Source organism: Lepisma saccharinum, chromosome 7 (assembly GCF_977018435.1).
Source record: "Lepisma saccharinum chromosome 7, izLepSacc3.1, whole genome shotgun sequence".
Lineage (NCBI taxonomy): Eukaryota > Metazoa > Arthropoda > Insecta > Zygentoma > Lepismatidae > Lepisma > Lepisma saccharinum.
In genome coordinates, this window is record NC_139235.1 from 8,648,141 (window position 1) to 8,670,908 (window position 22,768).

At 35.9% G+C, this 22,768-nt stretch overlaps 1 protein-coding gene across 5 annotated transcripts in view; it reads right to left on the reverse strand.

Moving 5' to 3' along the window:
• Positions 1-22,768, reverse strand: part of LOC145989716 (uncharacterized) — a 79,680-nt gene that overhangs the window by 15,332 nt on the left and 41,580 nt on the right. Inside the window, exon 4 of one of the 5 annotated variants that reach the window (XM_083124979.1) lies at positions 2,912-4,044. The exons of 3 other annotated variants lie outside the window; for them this stretch is intronic. In XM_083124979.1, the coding sequence (XP_082981105.1) occupies positions 3,561-4,044 (484 nt within the window). In that variant the 3' untranslated portion in view covers positions 2,912-3,560. Of the gene's footprint in view, positions 1-2,911; positions 4,045-17,900; positions 19,052-22,768 lie in introns of those variants that run through there. One more of the 5 variants, XM_083124977.1, reaches the window with a different exon arrangement.

Below are 22,768 nucleotides of genomic sequence, written 5' to 3' on the forward strand. Positions count from 1 at the left end.
TAAGTGTTCATACCAAATAATGTAAATTAAAATGCTAGTTACGACTTATATTTACAAAGTAGTTTTACTTTCACTGGATTTATTGTTATCGTGAATGGGGATTCGCTCACTTGTTCGCAGTCTGTGAAAACGTGCCCTGTCCATGATGCTATAACGCAACGAGACTCGCGAGCGCGAAGTTCATGGTGGTAGAGCTTTGTTTGGGATTCGTGTCGTGTGCAGCGATTAGATTTATGCAAGAAAGTGCCTGATTGGACTGAAATGCAAGAACAATTGAGTGAAGATTTAATCATCGGTAAGGTAGGACCCACTTTTCTTCTTTCATATTTCTTTCTTATAACACTTTAACAATGTAATATTTCTAAAATGTTTTCAACTTTATTATTAAAATTTTCCTTTGCAAGTAACATGGCAAGTGGCAGCAAAATTTAAAAAATTTAAGAAGTTATTGAAACGTTATTTAATGCATTAACACTGTCGTCAAGTAGACATTTTTATGCAGCCGACACAAGCAAAGAGGTAGGCCGTTCCGTTTACCCTGAAGATATAAGAAGAGAATAGGGCCTTGAGAGTACAATTCAAGGGAAGACTTTTTTGGGTTTAGGACAAGGAGTGTAATGGGGTTATTCACGCGGACCATGTCCAATTCAGGTCTGGTGGAACAAGTGATAGTGTTGCCACATTGAATTGGCAGAAAAGAGCTAAATCACACCTCAAAATTGGGATTCTATCTCAAGCAACTACATTTATTATAACCTGTGTATGTGTTATATAGTAACCTTCGAACAAGTGTTCTCGGTTTCTCGAAACGTTGGAAGCCAACATAGACTTAACCTGGCTGGTAACCCAAGAACACTTGTTCGAATCACGTCCCCAGGAAAGCTACAATTCCTATATAGTAACCTGACGTGTTGCCATCATAGAAGGGCCCCAAACAAGGACCCTATGTTATATTATCATGTAAAGGTATCTACTCAGATGAGGGGCAAAACAAACTACAATGCAAAGTATTCACACTGCATGAGAGAGGTCACCTTTACCTTTGTCTTTCCTTGAACGCTTCCGCCCCGTAGTGGTCATCCTAACAAGTTACGAAGCCAGGTGACCTGATTGTGGTCACGTCAATGTTTCTCGATCCTCTTTAATTGATCAATTTCATTTTCCATACATTCTCATTGTGAGGATTAACCTAGAGCAGAACAAATGAGATGAAAATAACCTAATTTTTTAATTATGTTTACTTACAGGTGTCAGAAATTCATTTATCTGCAAAGCCAAGGCTGCATTTAACTGCAATGATTCCTTTGGTTAGACAACAAATAACAGTGGTGTTTACCTCGGTGCGAGGAAGTCTTGCTCCAAAACACTAAGTTGGCAACATTAGTTCGTAGTTGCTGAAAGTGCAGAATTCTGTCGTCTGCTCACGGCACAAACGTCATACTGACCCAAAATTTATGGGGTTCTTCTTCCTCCTTTCACCTCAATTGCAAAATAAATTCAGAAAACAATCGATGAAAAATTGACAACAGGGTTCAACCACTACTCGTTGGGTTTTTGCGATGTCTCATGATTGGTAGTTCTTTCTAGATGTGTGTAAATAAATCATTCAGGGGTTCACAAAAAAAACAAAAAAAACACAACAAACAAAAATCTAGATCGATGACATCTGGTGGGTGGGAGGAGAATGTCTAACAGACATAACTGTTGTACTGATGGCCGATAACAACACTTTTAAAAATGTCACGCCACTGTCAAGTATAGAAGCGACTTGGAGAGACATTAAACGACTCTCCAAGACATCCCCCCCCCCTTTTTACAGATTCAAGCAACTAATGGATATTATCACACTTTTGTGCCTACCCTGCTAACAACTCTACGCTCCACCATTGAGTTGGGTACAATTTAGGCAAAATCAAAAAGCTTCTAAAACATTAGCAACAACATAAAAAATGTATCTCAAGAAAAATTTTATCAATAAATGCAGCAGGAAAACAAAGCTCTATTCATAACTTTCATGTTTACGTTTAAATCTTTTTTTTTTTCATTTCATAGAACAAACGTGTCATCAACTTCCGAAACCAAAGGATTAAGTATCATACAGTACACACACATGTGCCATACAAAAAAAAACAACAAATAAACGTTAGGGTAACTATAATTTAAATCTCAATAAAGATAGGACCATAGAATAAAATAAGTCAAATCAAACTGTTTATATGTCTATGTCCTTGAAATATATATACATATATATATACACATACATATTCATATATACTGGGTGCACACAATGAATTTCCAGAATTTTAAAGTGATGGGAAATTAAAACGAACACAGCTGCACATTTTTTGGTAATTTTATTGCAAAGAGCAACTCAAAAAGTTTCTTACAAAAAATTACCACACTACTATGCGAGCACCTTTAGTAAGCGAAGAATGTCCAGTAGGTATTCCACTTCATGCCACGTGCACTGCAACATGTCATCAGGGATGGTATCAATGGTAGCAACAATTCAGTCACGCAAAGCATTTACGTTTGACACCTTTGTTGAGTAAACTGCATCCTTAACATACCTCAGAGGAAGAACTAGCACTTTATGAACTGTTGAAGGAGGCATTTGCAGTTCTCTTGCGGCTTGCCTGATCGACTTCCGTGCACTGTGGACGAAATTGCTCAACTGTCTCCCTGGCATCTTCAACACACTCTCCATTCCCAGAAAACTTCTGTACCATGCTCTGATGATCTCGTCCGTTGGTGCCGTCTTGTTAAAGATACGCCGAAACTTACACTGCACCGTAACAATTGATTTTGACTCCGCAAACAATACCACAGCATGTGCTTTCTCTTGTAAAGATGCCATTTTCACAAACATTTAACAAAAAAAACATTTAACGTTGCGTTGAAATCCCGGAGGTTGATCATGTACACCCTGTATAATGTCTATACACACATGGAAGATTCTGTGTAGTGAAGAGGTGATATTAACTTTCTTTTTAATATGTGGATAGTTTCACCTAATGTAATTGTTTCAAGTGATATTCAAGACTATCTTTCCTCGCAAATGCTTTGTCACATTTGATACATAAAAATGACTTTCCCTTGTGTGAATTTTTAAATGTTTATGAAGGGCTTTCCTTGAAAATGCTTTATTACATGTTGGGCATATGAATATTTAGTCTCCAGTGTGAACCGTAGAATGCTTTATAGATGATCCTTTTTTGTAAATTGTTTGTTGCATGTTGAGCAAATAAATTCCTTTTCACAACTGTGAATTTTTGAATGTAGATATAGATTACTCCTGATTGCAAATGTTTTATTGCATGTTAAACATACAAACGGTTTCTCACCAGTGTGAATTTTTGAATGATTTTCAAGATGACTCTTCTTAGAAAATTCTCTTTTGCATGTTGAACATTCAAATAGTTTCTGTATAATGTGAATTCTTGAATGGATTTACGATATTCCTTATCAGGAAATGAGATGTTGCACGTTGAACATACAAATGATCTCTCTACAGGGTGACTTTTTGAATGCTTTCAAAGATATTCTTTATTAGCAAATGCTTAGTTGCATGTTGAACACTGAAATGTCTTTTCCCTACTGTGAACTTTTAAATGCTTCTTCAGATAGTCTTTCCTTGCAAATGATTTCTTACAAGTAGAACATAGAAATGACTTTTCTCCAGTATGAATTTTTGAATGCCTTTTTAAATCTCCTTCACGTGTAAATGTATTATTGCACATTGAACATGTGAATGGTTTTTTGCCAGTATGGAGTCTCGTGTGACTTATTAGATAATCTCTCTGCTGCAAGATCTTCTTGCATTCTGCACTTTTTCCTTCATTAATTTCGAATTTTGAATTAGGGTCGTATTTCCTCATAGAAACACCTTCTGAAGACTCTTCAGAGCACTGTGGATCATATCTAGTCTCTTCCAAAGTGTTATTTGAAAATGAAGTTCTGTCAATATGTAAATCTTTATCCACATGAATGTGTCTTTCATCTCCATGCAAGTTTCTTCTCGTCCAGGAATATTTAGAAGGGAATCTGAAAGTAAATTTCATTAATTAAAAATACGTCTTGACTTGAAAATTATGGATATACTTTATTTTGGTTTTGTTTTTACAATACATTGTCTATATTTTTATTTAATTTTACTGTTCACATTTATTGTAGTTTCAATAGAACTGCAAAGTACGAAGAAAGAATAGTGATCAATGCAGTACCAAGTCATTTCAAGAAATGTTCCTATGGTACAATATAAAGCAACAATTCATGATAATAAATAGTATGCCATGCATAAACATATTTCTAAAAACGAAGAATGAGAATTTAACCTTCACAATGGTAATCCAACATTTGTAACGTTCTGCTTGGGACGATCAAAAAAAAAAAAAAAGGAGAGGCTGGGATGTTGTTCAATTGAGACGTAGCAGAACGTACAAATTATTATGGTGGAGGTTAATGCCGCGTTGTTACGCAGCACCTCAAAGCTCGTCATGAACTTCAATGCTTGGGCCACAAGTTCAAAAAATAAACAGTGTTAAACGTAATATTCTGCCAACCACTACAACATGGGAAACGTCCCAATCACGCAGGAGGCAAAACACCATTCAAACTCTTTCTACACTCTTCCAAGATGCATAACACAATGCTAACTACAAGTAACTACTCAGCTACTATACAGACACCAAATATCTAAATTGACTCAGTTTATACCTTTTGACAATTATGAAGTATTGGTTAACGAATAACTCTCCAAAATTAAGTGTCAATAACAACATTAATACGCAATTTTACATGGGCAGAACGTTTAATGACAACAGCCAAAACTTCTAACAATGTTATTTTCAAACTCATCGCGCATTCTTTTTCAATATCACATACGTTCATCGATACATTATGTCAGTGAAAATCACGACAGGACTCGACGCATGTTTCGTCCAGCGAAACTAAAAAATGCAAACAAGTCAACCTAAACTTGCAATATTACGCAATTATAATTATCAAACTATGATGAAAAAGCACTGCTTTCAATTATATATGTATACATAAGAAACATGAATTTACTTGAGATGCTCAATAGGGATTTTTTGAAGGTAATTTGGAAAATGTGCCGCTAGTAAAGGGAGAGGAACTTTTACGTTAAGCAAACTACTACTTCTTGTGACATACAACCTTGCTTCTTCTAGCTCCCATTTATCGATGCTTTAATTATTACAATCACTATTGTGGAGCGCCACAATTTATTATATCAATCATTAATGCAAGACTTCATTGTCCAAACCAAAAACTTCTCACAATTGCTCATTAAGTCACAATACCAATTTAGTTTCAAAAAGTACTCGAATTACGCCTTAAGCATCTGTTAAACAAACCAATGCATTTGTGGTCAAATTTTACTCGCATTTTCCTTTTTGCACACGTGTGACGAAAGTAGGGGTAACTCGTCAAAAGGCACACTTGTCAAATTTTAGTACTAATAAGTTCACTGCTCATACCAGAGCAGCAGAATTCTCTCGCCATGTCCTTTGCTACTACCCAATGTGTCCTTCTGTAGCAAACTTTAGCTGAATGGCTTCAATCACAATCTGGTGTTGCAGTTACGTCTTCCCATTCGTAACTTTGGCATGATCAGCATCTAGGACTTCTTCCCAATGTCGTCCTAGTGGTTTCTTCACAAATCATCACCTGCCGTGATTGCGGAAAATAACCATTCATAGATGCACATATATCCGGCTCCATGATTCAATGTTCCTTTCGAATCTGGTCACGTCAAACTCGATCACGCTGCAAATGAAACTCACATCATAGCTTCCGCCGTTGCTTCCTTGTTCCAGGTACTAGTTCAAATCAACTGCGTAGAGTCTTGCCACACCAAAGTGTGAGTGCTGCTACGCCCCTTGTGGGTACGTACTTAAATGTTATTTACCATGGCTACATATATATCTTAATCTTAGGGGGATAGGTTCTTTGTTTGAGAATTCCAAATAAGAAAGCATTTTATAGCCAAGAGGATATAGTAAAATGCGGATCTATATTCTGAGAACTTGACAAAATACAGAGAAAATATATATATATGTATAATCGAAAAGGCTTCTTCTTCTTTTATTATCAAAAAGGCTTCTTCTTTTAAATGGCTTCTTCTTCTTTTATTATGGAAAAGACTTCAGCTTCTTTTATTATCAAAAGGCTTCTTCTTCTTTGATAATCGAAAAGGCTTCTTCTTCTTTTCTTCGTTTAATTTATTATCTTCCTTTTTTAAAGCGTAATCTTATTTATGTGCTCGCTTTCCCTCCGCTTCTTTGTCAAACAATACAAGCTATACTTGTAGAAAGAGTAGGGTCGACTAAACTGACAATAGCGCCACCTCCTATTTGACGACCAAAGGGGAATAACCAGGATCGCTAATAACAAGCGCTGCCAATGGCCCAGTGCGACTAATAAAGAGCGCAACCGAAAATTGCTTCGGGGCGTCTAATTTGACACAGCGCCACCGGGGACAAACAACCAAAACAATGACGATATTCTCCTCGTCAGGAAAATAAAAGAGAGATAGATTTCTGAATTTGTTCGTTTACTTAATAACTTTCCTAAACGTTTCATATGCGGCCATATTCTTAATTCTTTTCATTTACTATATACAACATTCTATTTACTTCTTTTATAGTATTTGAACTCTTCTTTGATATATTTCTCAATTTACTATAATATATATAATCCCTCTTCTCCGCTCTAAGTTTTTTATAATTTCCTTTGCTCCTTTTATATAGCGTGCTGCCATCTCTCGTCGATTCCGAGAAACCATTCCTCCTTGCAACTTTCATTGTGTCATCAAAACTGGCACGTGACACAATATCCCCCTCCTTGAGGATGAAAAATTTATATATTGGAAAATTCGTTTGTAAATTTATAAATTTTTCTACTTTACATCTCATTTGACCCTTCTCAGTGGCTCTCATTTCTACAGCTTACATTACTTTTCACTTTCTCTGTGCAATTATATCTCCTGGCATGCAGCATTTTTTGTCATCTCTCTATTTCTCTCTTCTTTCTATTTTCGTTTCTAGATATCTTATCACCACGTTCCAGAAATATTCGTGACCTCTTAAGTTGTTTTTAAATACAAAAATATAATTCTTCAATAGTTCACCTCCTGCAAGTCTGCTCGTCTAATCTCTCCAAGATAGTCTTTACCTGACGATGTCCTGCCAAAATAGTAATTTTCGTTTCACCCTTTTCTTCTTTCAGCAATCTCTCTACATATTATAAGTTAGCTCAGATTTTTCCATTTCAAAGAACTCTCTTCTTCTCTAAGTTGACCATCTAAGTGTTTCCATCAGCTACAATAATTCTTCACATCAGCCTTAATTTCATATCAGCATGTATCTAGATATATTTATTTTCTGGGATTACAACCCAATTCTCGGAATACAACAGATTCTTCTTTAACTTCTGGGATTACAACCCATTTCTTTTACACTTTTATAAATACACGATGACCTTTAGTCGTCTAAGCTTACAAAGAATATATTTTACTGATACTATTCGATCTTCTTTCATATTGTCTTCTCCTTTTTCCTGAGAGTTTCTTCGTAATTAACTTCCTTCTGTGCCTAACTGTTATATCTTCTTCGTTCTTCAGTTCGTACAATTGAAAAGTTCATTTCCATTTTCCATATTACTTTCTTTGGCATCTTTCCTTTTACAGGTTCAGGTTTGATCTTCCACTATCGGTCTCATTGTTCAATGGAGTGGTGATATAAATTAGCACTTATTATTCTTTCCTCAGATATAACTTGCAGAATAGATTTTCCTCCAACGATGGCTATCATATATATATATATATATATCTTTTTACAGGAACTAACATTAAAGAACTAAAATTTTCTTCTTTCAAATAGATCCTTAATATTTGCCCAAACTAATAATTCCACGAATTTTTCTTCTGGTGAACTGGAACTTTTTCAGACACTTTATTAATTCTAGAAACATTTGCTTGCCAGTCTATAAATCATAACATTTCCTTCCTTTGCACTCGTCAGTCTTATTTGTTTCTTCCAATTCTTTCAAATACTCGTTGCTTGTCACTATCTTGTTTTCTTTTTCTCTTCCTCTTTTCGGAACATCTCATGGGTTTCGGACCTCGATGCTTCCAATTTCCTGCTGTTTTCCTCAAGCCTTTCTTCCATCTTTTTATTACTTTCTTCTAACTTTCTACTACTCGTTGCTTGTCACTATCTTGTTTTCTTCTTCTCTTCCTCTTTTCCTTTTCTTTCTTCTATTTTCTTTTCTATTCTTCTCAAGATCCTTCTTCCTCCTCTTCCAACTTTCTTCCAGTAAAGAAATTTCTTTCATTTCTCTCTTCTTCCAATCTGGTTTCTGCCAAGACTTCTTCTTATGTTCTACATCTTCATTAAATGCATGCTCTCCTTGTCTTTTCCATCTCGTCTTCTTCTTCCTTCTCTTTGGCGAAGTAGCATCAAAATCCATTTGACCTATGTTGACCCTTTTTAGCATATTGTTAACTTTCTTCAGATTCCTTTCTATTTTTAATTTCTTTCTCTTCTTTTTCTTCCATGTCTTTACGTGAATATATATAAATTTCATTTTACTTTTCTTTCTTCTTTGTTTACATCTTCTGCTAGGCTTATGCTTCTTTTCTTCCTCCGTCTGAGACTCGCCACTGGAACTTTTTCCTCTCATTTTCATTTCTTCATTGATCTCTTCATCATTACATTGACAACTAAATTTTTCATCCCTTTCTATTCCTCTTTCTTCTTCTATTTTCTCATCTTCCTCTTCTTTGACCTCTTTAAGTTCCTGAGTGTTTTCTTCTCGTAACTTTATAGCTACTTCTTCTATCTTACAACTACTTCTTCTATCTTACTGTCATACTCGTCATTGGAACTTTCCTCTTTCATCTTCCAACTTCTATCTTCTAAAAGGACCTTCGCTTCTTCTATCTTGTCCTCGTTTTCTGCTATTCTGGAAACATCTACTTCTGTCTTGCTGTCATTTTCTTCTGTTCTTGAAACAGCTACTTCTGTCTGAGAATGGCTTTCCCCAATTTTCCTTTCCGGACTTTCATTTCTTTGTCCATTTTCTTCTCTAATCTCTGAAACCTCATCTTCGCTTCTTCTATTCATTTCTAAACTCGTACTCTTGATCGACAGCATTGTTTCCTCAATTTTGCTTTCCAGCGACTTTCTATTTCCTTCACACGTTTCATTCAATCTCAAGAACATCTCATGGGTTTCGGACCTCGATGCTTCCAATTTCCTGCTGTTTTCCTCAAGCCTTTCTTCCATCTTTTTATTACTTTCTTCTAACTTTCTACTACTTTCATCTATCTTTTCTTCGAGTCTTCTATTATTATCTTTTGCTTCTCTGTTATTCTCTTCCATCTGTGTTTTTAATTCTCTTTCTAATCTTCTGCTATTTTCTTCCATTTTTTCTTTGAGTCTTCTATTATTCTCTTCGAGTCTTCTATTATTCTCTTCGAGTCTTCTATTATTCTCTTCCCCTTGCATCGATAACTTCTGGAGCATTTCTATTATGTTCACCTCTTCCATCCTCTTTGGTTTTTCCTTCATTTTCTCTTCTTCCTTTTCCCTTTTCTTCTCTTGTTTTTCATTTATCCTTTCTTCCTTCCAATTTTTGCATACGTAATCTCCTCTTTCACTTATTCCTATGTACTTTTCTCTTCTTATCTTCTCACATAGCCAATGTTTCATTTCTTTGCATGAGCTGCATAGGATAGTTTCTTCCTTACTTCCCTCTTCTCCACAGCAGTTTAATATTTCCTTTCTGTCTTCCATTTCATCCGTTATAGTTTCTCTGTTCTCTCCTTCGATATTATATTCTTCCTCCATTATAGTTTCTCTGTTCTCGCCTTCCATTTTATTTTCTTCCTCCATTTTGGCCTTCTTCCTTTTTCGCTTTCTTATTCACAATTCTGCTAGCCGCAACGTTGGTCGCCATTAATGCTACGCCCCTTGTGGGTACGTACTTAAATGTTATTTACTGTGGCTACATATATCTTAATCTTAGGGGGATAGGTTCTTTGTTTGAGAATTCCAAATAAGAAAGCATTTTATAGCCAAGAGGATATAGTAAAATGCGGATCTATATTCTGAGAACTTGACAAAATACAGAGAAAATATATATATATATGTATAATCGAAAAGGCTTCTTCTTCTTTTATTATCAAAAAGGCTTCTTCTTCTTTTAAATGGCTTCTTCTTCTTCTTTTAAAAGGCTTCTTCTTCTTTTAATATGGAAAAAGCTTCTTTTATTTTGGAAACGGCTTCTTCTTTTAAAAGGCTTCTTCTCCTTTTAATATTGAAGAAAGCTTCTTCTTTTAATATGGAAAGGGCTTCTTCTTCTTTTTCTTTGAATTTCTTCTTCTTTTATCATCAAAAGGCTTCTTCTTCTTTTAAATGGCTTCTTCTTCTTTTATTATGGAAAAGACTTCAGCTTCTTTTATTATCAAAAGGCTTCTTCTTCTTTGATAATCGAAAAGGCTTCTTCTTCTTTTCTTCGTTTAATTTATTATCTTCCTTTTTTAAAGCGTAATCTTATTTATGTGCTCGCTTTCCCTCCGCTTCTTTGTCAAACAATACAAGCTATACTTGTAGAAAGAGTAGGGTCGACTAAACTGACAATAGCGCCACCTCCTATTTGACGACCAAAGGGGAATAACCAGGATCGCTAATAACAAGCGCTGCCAATGGCCCAGTGCGACTAATAAAGAGCGCAACCGAAAATTGCTTCGGGGCGTCTAATTTGACACAGCGCCACCGGGGACAAACAACCAAAACAATGACGATATTCTCCTCGTCAGGAAAATAAAAGAGAGATAGATTTCTGAATTTGTTCGTTTACTTAATAACTTTCCTAAACGTTTCATATGCGGCCATATTCTTAATTCTTTTCATTTACTATATACAACATTCTATTTACTTCTTTTATAGTATTTGAACTCTTCTTTGATATATTTCTCAATTTACTATAATATATATAATCCCTCTTCTCCGCTCTAAGTTTTTTATAATTTCCTTTGCTCCTTTTATATAGCGTGCTGCCATCTCTCGTCGATTCCGAGAAACCATTCCTCCTTGCAACTTTCATTGTGTCATCAAAACTGGCACGTGACAGTGCTTTGTGTCTACTGTACAGGAATGATGCCATCCACTAGGGGGCATGTTGCATTCATACCTTGCCTGGTGCTGCCATCTGTTGAGTATTTTAGCAACTAAGTCTCTCGTTTCTCACTAACAATGGACGCAGAATACGGCTGACGCGGAGCGGAAAGATTGTGGACGATTTTACAATGTTTGTTTATTGAAATTATACAAGTTCAGGTAGAATCGCCACACATTCATATTTGATTTCCAAACAAATAGTCTCTCCTTACTGAATGCCTTGACATTAAGATATAGTTACCCTGTTATTAAGATATAGTTACCTTGTGTCCTTAATATTTAATTGAAGATTCATGGGTAGGAACCCATATTTTTGCAAAAGTAGAAACATGAGAAGTGCAGGGAAGTGTTTATACATGTTCAATGATACGTTCAATGCCATGCACATCTGAACTATTTTAAGCATCAAGATTTGTTGTTATGTGCTTCAAACACTTTCTCATTTAATGATTTAGTTCCAGAATTGACAGCAGGCATTAATTTCTTGACAATACTATAATGCATGGCAAAATGCAGCCAATATCAGTGTAATGAAAGAGAAATGAATGAGTGGAAGTTTGTAAACAATATGGGTTTAATATAAGTGAGAGGACATATTGAATTTGACAGCAATAAGAGTAGTAACACCGTAAATATTCCACGTGCCTTGACTAAAATGCATAATGAAATGTTTTGGTATTTTAATTTTCAATTGCTTTAAAATATTGAACTCCTATGCAGTATGTTTAGTTATAGTGGAAACACAGGGAAAAGGACTTTCACAGAACCACATTGTGCTCGTGGGTGTGTGGGAGAGCAGGGGTGAGAAGCCTTCAATGTTGCCAGGCCTATTGATTTCTTGGGAGATTGGTATGCAACCTTGTTTACTGCTCATTTTACTTGGGCATGGAGGGGAGAGGAAGAGTGGAGCACGTGCAACTCTACTCAGACATGAAAAGTTCTGTTTGAACTGTGGAATTATGCCAAATGCTCCTCAATTGTGTTAGGACATAATAATAAAAATTATTATTTTATTACTATTATTACATCACTATTTTTAGATGGTTGTATTTTATCCCACCTCAAAATCTATTTCTATTTTGGTTATTTTTACATCGCTTTTGTGCCTCTATGGTTAAGTACGACAATAAGGATGAATAAGGAACTGATGAAATGGCATAATGGCATATGAGATGGCACAAACCCAATGACATGTCCATGCCTTACTAGGTAGAACCGCTTGACTTCGTAGCATGGGCAATATTATACAGTAAAACCTGTCTATCTCGGAACGTGATGGTTCCGAGCAAAATTTTCCGTCTTAACAATTTTCCTTCTTATACAGGGTTGCCTTTAAATACAGTATAGAGCACTGCAGGAAATAATCGAAAGACAGATTTACATTTCGCATTACTTATAATGTAAAGTACTAATGCATGTACGTACATGAATAAAAATGCGATACATTCATCAATTTCATCATACCATCACACATCCCCATCTTCGCAAATTAGCCAAAAGTGGCACAAAAATCGAAGTAAAATGGACACTCACAAACATCCAAGCCCATGCCAGGATTCAAACCCAGGACCCCTGACATCGTAGAGCGATGTGCATAGAGGGAAAGAGAAAGATTGAAAGATGGAATAAGAGAGGTGAAGAAAGATTGAGATAAAAGTGAAGAAAAAAGAAAAAACAAAGAGAGATAACAAGAAAAATAGAAAGATGACGAAAGAACAGAGGAGAAATAGACAAAGTAAGGTGGAGAATGAGGGTAAGAGATGAAACAAAGAAACTGAATCGTAACAGCTATGAGTATTGTAGCACATTCTTTCATATCGACAATGTTACCGATAAGCGAGTGGCGAAAAGAGGCGTGTTCCACTTACAGTATTGCATTGTTTTCTTGCGAGCGAAAAAAATATAGGAAGAAATTTCCATCTGACTGAGAATAAAAACATCTCGTTGGTCCTTAAATGGTGTTCCGTTTCCGCGTTAAGGAGGTTTCCGCCTTAAGCAGGTCATTTACAGGTATAAAATCGGTCTGTTCTGGCGACTTTTTTTCCGTATTAACAGGTTTCCTTCTTATAGAGGTTCCGGGATATGCAATTTTTACTGTATATATATATATATATACGAGGTCAGACAATTAAGTAATGAGACAGATTTTATATTGTGAAAAGGAAACAAAATAATTGAACATTGCTTGTTTAGTACTAAACGTACATCCCTCCTGCATCAATACAGAAATTGGCAATAATAATAATAATAAGTAATAATGAGTAATAATAATCCCAATCTTCAAGAAAGGGGATAATAGAGAATGCGGAAACCATCGGGGAATCTCATTGCAAAGTGTGCCAGGGAAGATATATTCAAGAATCCTGGAGAATAGACTCAGAAAATATGTCGAAGAGCAATTAGAAGAAAGTCAAGCAGGCTTTAGACCAGCAAGAAGTGTACAAGACCATATTTTCACCCTCAAACAAATAACAGACAAGACAATAGAATACAATAAAAAGGCACATGTATGTTTTGTGGATCTACAAAAGGCTTTTGACAGAGTTCCTTGGAATGAGATATGGAAATCTTTAGAGAAGAAAGGAGTGGATAAAAACCTAATAAAAGCAATCCAAAGTTGGTACAAAGGATGCAGATTCTACGTGAGGACGAGAAACCACCAGTCAGAGGAATTTGAAATAACAACAGGAGTTAAACAGGGAGATATACTATCACCATATCTATTTATAATCTTATTAGATGAAGTAATAAAGGAATGCCATATAAAAATGAAACAATTCCATGTGGGATACTGGAATATGAAATCAATTAAACTTACAGAGCTCATGTACGTTGATGATATTATACTAATAGCTAATACACAGGCTAGTTTACAATATAACCTAAATATTCTTAATGAAGAATTAAAGAAAAAGAATATGGAAATAAATATAGAGAAAACTAAAACAATGATAATTAGCAGAGAAAGACAAACCATAAGATAAAACTGAATAACAAAACTTTAGAACAAGTGACAAATTTCAAGTATCTTGGAGTAATTATAAACAGTCAAGGAAAAGAAGAGGAAGAAATAAGAGATAGAATCATGAAGACAGGAAAGCTATATCAAATGATAAACCGAGGATTTATAGGCAAAAAAGAAATATCTACCCAAACAAAATTCACTGTATATAAAACAATTTATATACCAACACTTACATATAGTAGTGAAAATTGGACAATGACTGGAAAACACCTGCAAAGTGTACAAACAATGGAAATGAGGTACCTTCAAAGAATAAGTGGAAAAACCAGGAAAGATCGGATAAGGAATCAAACCATTCGGCAATCTTTAAATGCTCAGCTACTACAAGAAACAGTTGAACGTAATCAACTCAGATGGTTCGGCCATTTGAGCACAATGAGTGAGACGAGACTGCCAAAGCAGATATGGGAAGCACGTCCACAAGGAACAAGACCAAAAGGAAGACCAAGAAAGACATGGAATATGAGTGTCAAAGAGATTTTGGAGAAACGAAGCATAAGATGGAAAGAGGCACAGGAAAAGGCGTTGGACAGAAACGTCTGGAGAGGTCTCTGTAACCCCTCGACACCGGCAGGTAGAAGAGGACGCGACTAAGTTAAGTTTAAGTTTTGTTTATTACTAAACGTACATCCCTCCTGCATCAATACAGAAATTGGCACGGTTGGCCAACGATCGATACAACATCTGCAAGTCTTTATGTGGTATGACTTGAAGATTGGACATCACACACAACCTGTTGGCTGGTCCTGTGTTCATCAAAAGTGTGTAATTTCAGCAGCAGCTTCACTTTCGGGAACGGGAAATAATCACAGGGGGATAAATCTGGGGAGTAAAGACATGATTCAACACATTCACTTGTTTTTGGACTATGAATGTCGCGAAGCAGGAACCAACTGCCCAGTTCAGGATACTGAGGTCTGATACGGTCAGTTCTCTTCCATAATCATTCCTAGGACTACGATAGTAACAACCAATTACACTTTCACCCTCTGGAACAATTTCATGATGAATAATGTCTTCGCTATCATTAAAAAACACAACGTTTTCTTCACCCTTGGCTTGAGAGCTGCATTTTCTTGCCTCTTGGTAAATTTAGTGACTTCCATTCAGCGATTTGTTAGTTCGTACAAGGACCGTAGTAAAAATGCTCTGTTTTGTCCTCCACAACAATAAAATTCAAGAAATGTTTATTCCCGCAAGCATTTTTCAGAATGTCCGTCATGAAACTTGACCTTCACTCGCTGCTCCACAGCTATTACGTGACGACACCCTTGCACCTCCTTCACGACATGGCAGCATAATTCCCAGCATGCCTATTGCAAGTTCATGAGGTGTTGCCAGGTTGTGGATTATGGACCACCCTACATCAGGAATGCGTTACTTCAGAGATAGAATGCACATGTGGGACAATATAAAATCAGTCTCATTACTTAATTGTCAGACCTCGTTAATAACAAGACATTTGCTGAGAACGAAGCGGGATAGTTGAATTACAAACAAAATAATGCACCCCTCTCCATAATTGCTTGGAACTTTCATCGGCTTAAAAATACTTAATTTTCTATAAAATTATATTGGACATAGATGTCTGGAAGGGGGGTGCAAGGATGTCCGCCACCCCCCTCCTTTGCGGTAAATGTTGACATACACGTAAAAGTATATATTATTTCAGACATAGTAATGGGGATGCGGGAACGTGATAATTTCCAATTCAAATTGTGTTTTTTAAGGGGGGGCAACAATATTACAGGGTAATATGCTTCATTTAACCCTCTGGAAAAATACCTTGATTGCCCCTCCCTGGAAAAATCTGCGAAAGTCCAAGATTAGGGGAAAATTGCTTCCTTGCCCTCCAGTGTGCATGCTCATGTCCCACCCCCAAGAACGTAACTCATCCGCTATCTATTAGATCATCTGTTGTTTCTAGCACATCTTCCGGTTTCACAAGGAACAATCTCCCGATTTTTTCAAGTCTGGCCTGGCAACATGCCTGGAGCCCTGAGAACGTTAGGGAAGATGTGTGAACGCTTTTGATATAAGGTTCATTTCATTTCCTTGTGGTCGATCTATAATTAGTTCTTTTTTAACCATTCATCACTGAAATAAACTTAATTATTGTGCCAAAAATTTTCATCCTAATATTGCCTCTTGTTCAGTATATGACAAAAATTGTACTGAACAGACACTGGAAATGAACAGAATAAATCCTGCCAAATTATTATCTTGCAAGGGTATTTTGTATTGTCTACTTTGAGTTCCGCTTGTTTCTTATGAAGTACTGGCAACGCCTTACCTGAAAATTAAAACTTTTACTGTTATAAAAAAGGGACATTTCAGCAGTAGAATTTCAACTTTAAAAAGAAGCAAATTTTAAGGATCAAATCTCATATTTGATTATGTATTATAGAAATTTAGACAAATAGTTTCTTTTAATACTAATACTAATGTTCGAAACTTATTTGTCCATCCATAATTTGAGCATTTGCAAATGCAGCTGCCAAATGAGAGTAACATACTCTACAACAGGAAAAACATTGTGATGTAAGGTTTACATTCTCGCAAATTCCAGAAACTATAAACACAACAATTATAGTACACAAAAAAATAACATTCAACTGAATTTAAAATTTTAGATTTTGCATGTTATAATTGAAAAGTAAGATTTTATCTGCGTTCTGAAACACTCGACCAGGATTTGTTTGTTCATCAATAGCTGATAATACAAAATCTTGCAGAGCAGGATAAGCAAACTTTCTCTCCCATTACTCACTACTTATTCTTTCAGTACTATATTTTGTCACTAGATTAATGATTGGTATTAACTTACATTGGAGAGAACTTTAAATTACTTCCCCTTGTTCCATATTGTGTAAATCCCTTTTTGGTTAAATTTTAAAGGCATTAAAAAAGAAACAAACTAAATGGGAGGGTAAAGGCAGTCAGAGCAAGATACTGATCACAACATCTCCACTATGACAGACATCGAGAATATATGATGCTCTCTACTCCATACAGTCTATGCCTCATCATATAGTGCAATGCACACGTAATAGCTTTTCAGTACTATCACCACAGTAAGAATTGAATAGAGAAATTTTGGTGGCATGATTGAGTTATGAAAACCTCACAATAAGGCCTGTTTGGTTGCTGATGTCATTAAGTGGTTGACTTTCGATCTTGTCCCCAAAATTTCCAGGTTTGATTCCTTAGATATGCATGAGTGTTCTTTGTGAGAGTCCCTTAATGAATTTAATCTTGTCATGATCATCATCACAACTAGCGAAAAGTGGCAGAAAAGCAACATAAAATAACAAAAATACAGATACAATGAGATGGCTGAGCAGATGTCATCTAAGGCTGCAAAAAAAGAGAGGTAAGTTCTAACAACACAATGAACTGTTGATATGATTACTGTTGTAAGAGGGGTGACGGAGAGATTGTTATTCTCTGGGAAACACTGCGGCAGTCAGTGAAAATAACGAATGATACATTTTCGAGGCAATGAGGTTTATTTTAACAAAATTGCCAACAGGGTTTCATACTAAAATGATAATAAGTTATTGATAATACATTACTGATAATAAGTTATTGCATATTGTAATATATAAACACTCAAAATCTTGAATAACGTAAATACATAAACCACACAACATGATGATAGTTATCGAAAGTTAAATGATTATGTGGAAAAGTATTGAATATTGAAATAACTTCATGTATTTGCAATGTTTTCTCTTCCACTTATAAAGAAACAGATACTACATAGGTCACCTGTATCTGCTATAGGCTATGAAATGTTTAAGAATTTGAAACACTCAGATCTATTCCCATATACAGGTAATATCATTAAAATTTATCCTGCCAAATTTACTGCTGACACATAGGAATGTCAAATAAATTATTTCTCTATATTTATTAACATCTTGTTGTATTTACTTCACTCAATGTTTCATTTCTACTCAATGGAAAGGGGTCTTCATTACCGTTAACAACCAAATGTATTTGGATGCTTTAATTAAGGAACCTTCCATAACAATTAAAAGAAAAAAAACAAAATAATGTAAACAGTAAAGTGAAAAATGAAGTGTTTTACTTTATGTGTGCCTAACACTTGCAAATTTCAAGCAAAAAATTCCATCTCTTATAGTGTTCAAAACCTATTATTACTTATCACAAATGTGGCAGAAGAGAATGTTTATTTAGTTCTTCTTCTGTAGCGAAAGGCCTCGAACACAACGTGCACAGATAAGGTTTTAAATCATGCACTCCTACGTGTCTTTGTAAATTTGACAATAGATTGAATGGCCTCTTGCAAACTGGACACGGGTACGGTTTCACTCCAGTGTGGATTATTGCATGTTTCAAAAGATCTCCCTTTTGCGTAAATGCTTTGTCACATGACGAACACACAAATGGCTTTTCTCGAGTGTGAAATTTTATATGTTTGATTAAGGTCCCCTTCTGCGTGAAAGCTTTGTTGCATGTTCCACACACAAATGGCTTCTCTCCTGTATGAATTCGTAGGTGATCTGCAAGGTCACGTCTCCGACCAAACACTTTGTTGCATTCACTGCACAGAAAGCCACCCTTAGGAGTAGATCTTGTAGATTTTTCTTTTATTCTCGCTGATTCTAAACTAGCTGTAATGGTGGAACGTGTTGTTGATACTGCTGGACTCCATGACCAAATTTCTGACTGTGTAATGTTAATGTCGAACATTTTTTCATTTGAAATCAGGTAAGTTTCTTTATGTATTGAACATCCACTGTTTTCCAAACGGTTTTGTAAGGAAGAGTTCGGTCCAACAATCTTCCGTGTATACCTGCAAGCAGACGTTAATCATGTAATAGAAGTAATGCGATTCTTATAAATTCAATTCTACATGGTAATATGAATTTCTTACAATAAATTGTGCAATTTAATAAAATGAATCAATAAATGTATGTTATTAAGAACTGAGTCTAAAGTGGGATATAAACCACAGTGCATTGTGCCTCCATAGGGAATGGAACCTGGCAAGGTGCCAGCAACAGCTGCAATTCTAGGATGCAGGCTCCACTTCACATCCAATTTCTGGTCTCAGTATGTTGTTAAAAACCCAGGTTTGGTGCAGAAAGGGTGAATATTTATGCAAGTCTTTAGCAAAAGCACTACAATACAAATTTCACACGTAAGATCTAATAATGTTCTTGATACACTTACAGTTCAAAATTTAAATGGATGGATGGGGGAGGGGGGTTATTGTTTCATACAGTGAATAGGTGCATAGAACCACACCAATAGGAAACTTCTACATGTATTTTTGTTAATTTATGTCACTGTCTTGCCAATTTTAGCTAATCATGACGACAAGATTGAGGAACTGAAATAAATTGTTGTGCATGTACCTCCTGCAGAATTCATGCCTTATTCCAGCTGTCATTTGATGAATGCAAATTTTATTTTTCATGATTTACATATTTCAACTAACAACTCCCACAAACAATCATGTGTTTCCATATAAACTTAACACATGATGAATTAGAGTTAAAAAATAATGATTAAATATTACCAGAAAAGAAATATTTACTGAAAAATTGAATTTTAATATGTTTGAGAAAGTTCACATGGTCATTCAAAGTAATTTTGTCTGCTTCAGTTCAAACAGTGGTATACACACAAAATAATAAATAAATAAAATCAACTTAGGTGGCGACGATGTTATCAGTAAACCCAAAGTTGTTATTACTTGATCCAGTTTACTGAGGTTCTTTCTCTCCACCTTGCATTTTGATATTTTTTATTTCTCTTTCTTTCATAATTGGGAAAAGAGAGACGCGATAGTATATAAATACGTAAAAACTAGTACTCACTTTATCCGCGAAACTGATTTTTCTTCTTCGTTCTATTAATTTCAGTGGCCACTGCCACCATCCTCTTTGGAATTTGCTGTACTGTTGCTTGGCGTGCATTTTTTGTTTGTAGTTCTCCGGCTGCCGCTAGGTGCGCTGTTGTTAACTGTGTGTTTGGGTCCGTGTCGTCTGCTATTTCTGGGTGATAACTGTTGTAGTAGGGGAATCCAAGTGTGGTACGCCTGTCCGCTATCGATGTTTAGCTCGTGCGGGAAGTGCATTATGGCATGCGTTTCCTTGATTTTGGTGTCTACGAGCTTGTGGGCAGTGTGTTTGACTTGTACCTTTTGAATTTTATGGCTATTGTATTTGATGTGTTTAGCAAGACCAGTAGTTGGTTGGGCTTTTTTCGCATCTGTTAGGTTCTGTTGGATTCTTTCATTGACAGATCTGATGGACCTGCTGATGTAATGTGCCTTGCACTCGCACTCTGCATCGTATACACCTGGGTTATCAAGGTGGTAGAGGAAGTACCGTTTGTGTTTGTTCAGTTTATCAGCTACTGGTCTTGCTAAACACATTAAATACAATAGTCATAAAATTCAAAAGGTACAAGTCAAACACACTGCCCACACGCTCGTAGACACCAAAATCAAGGAAACGCATGCCATAATGTACTTCCCGCATGAGCTAAACATCGATAGCAGACAGGCGCACCACACTTGGATTCCCCTACTACAACAGTGATCGCCCGGAAATAGCAGACGACATGGACCCAGACACACAGTTAACAACAGCGCACCTTTGTTGGTTATTTTACATCAGTTTTCTAATAATGGTTATGAAAATGAAGTGGATAATGTGCAAGTGGGGCTCCTGCATTATTTCCTACGGATTCACAGAAATCAATAGTATGACACACCTTCAGTTTCAACAAATAGACCTTCTCTGCCAAGGGAAGAAACTTACATCCGAGATTTGTCCAGAATTTTTCCACCTGGGTGTATAAGGTTTTATAGTAGGAGTGTACAAGTAAATTTAGTGTTAAGATGACAATAGATTGAGCTTTGTGAAAAAGTTTGGGGATTGCCTATGGGGTAGTAAAAAACTCGAAAGAAGCTGTTGCCCACCTCTTTCCATACAGCTGACATTATGATTCATAAAATATAAATTCAGCAGATGCCACACTAACTCGATTCTTCTAGAACAAGTATGAGACAATGACAGGGTTATTTGCATCTTCATTTTTTCTCTATGATTGTGCTTTTCTTTACTTTCATTCACCTGAGGTGTTTTTACCTTTAAGGAAAAACATCGGATTGCATGCACGAGTTATCTTGCTATTATATTTCTTTGATTTATCATCTCAAATTCAAAATTTCATCTGCACTACAATCTTGCCATTATTCAACGAAATTTAGCAAAGTGTTGCACGAAGATTGAATCTATTTTTTGCCTTGGAAGGAGTTGTCCCGTAAAGGGCCAGTGACAAACTGCACCAGTATGGTTCACTCACAGTTTCTCGGTCAACAAGAGAATTTGTTGTGTTATGCATGCAAATACATTACTTACATGTAGAAATTTTAGCAAAAATTGCAAAAAAGTAAAGGCCTTATTTTATTTATTTATTTACTAGGAGTAGAACCGTAGCTAGAAGGGGGGGGGGCAGTGGGGCGGTCGCCCTGGGTGCTGATGGAAGGGGGCACCAAACGGCAAGAAGAAAAAAATTGAAAATTACTTGTAATAAAGGAAGCATGTGATCCCCTCGAAAGTATTGGCACCCTATTGAAACAATATCATTGCCAGTTTGCAAAGATAATTATTTTTTTGCTCACTGCGCTCGCATTACAAGCTTTCTTTTAAACAAATAAAAGAAAATAAATAAATATCCAATTTATATATATATACTATTTGTTTGTTAGTGAGGATGTGTTTTACAACTTCTTAGTGAAAAGTTCCAATAGCATATGCAGCTGTAAAAATACTATTGGTGTAAACTGCAGTCTGCAGTCTGCAGGACTTCTGGGACAGGGGCATCAAAAATCTGGTGAAGCGGTCGGATGCCTGCCTCAACAACGCAGGGGAGTATGCTGACCAGTATTAAAGGTAACTCCCTACAACATTCATTCCGGTTATTTATTGACCGTACCAAATATATAAAAGTTTAGTCGGCCCCCGTGATGAAGTGGTTAGCATATCGCACTACGATGCCAGGAGTACTATGTTCGAATCCTGGGCTGGGCATGGATGTTTGCGAGTATTCATTCATCAATTTCATCATATCATCATTCATCCCCATTTTCGCAAATTAGCCTAAAGTGGCACAAAAAGTGAAGTAAAATAAAGGAAATCAATCATTTATATAAAAGTTCTAAGAAGAAAAAAAACTTGCAATTAATCATCTTTTAAAGAAGCTGTGTTTGTGTGCATTAGTCCATTAAAAAAGTAAAGTAACTGTTTCTGGTAAATACATTAGTGAGAATATACAGGGTTCCCACGCAAACTCCAAATCCATTTTCCCTGAGATTTCCCTGAGTTTTCCAGAATCCTCATATTTTTTCCAGAGTATTGAATGCACAGTAAATGACTACTATAATTTTACAGTGGCCTCCTCCATTTCCCCTCATAGCCATACCATCCTCACCTTCTTTATTACTGTTGTTTTTTGATGCAAATAACAAAACTAGTTCAATAATAAAATAAAATTA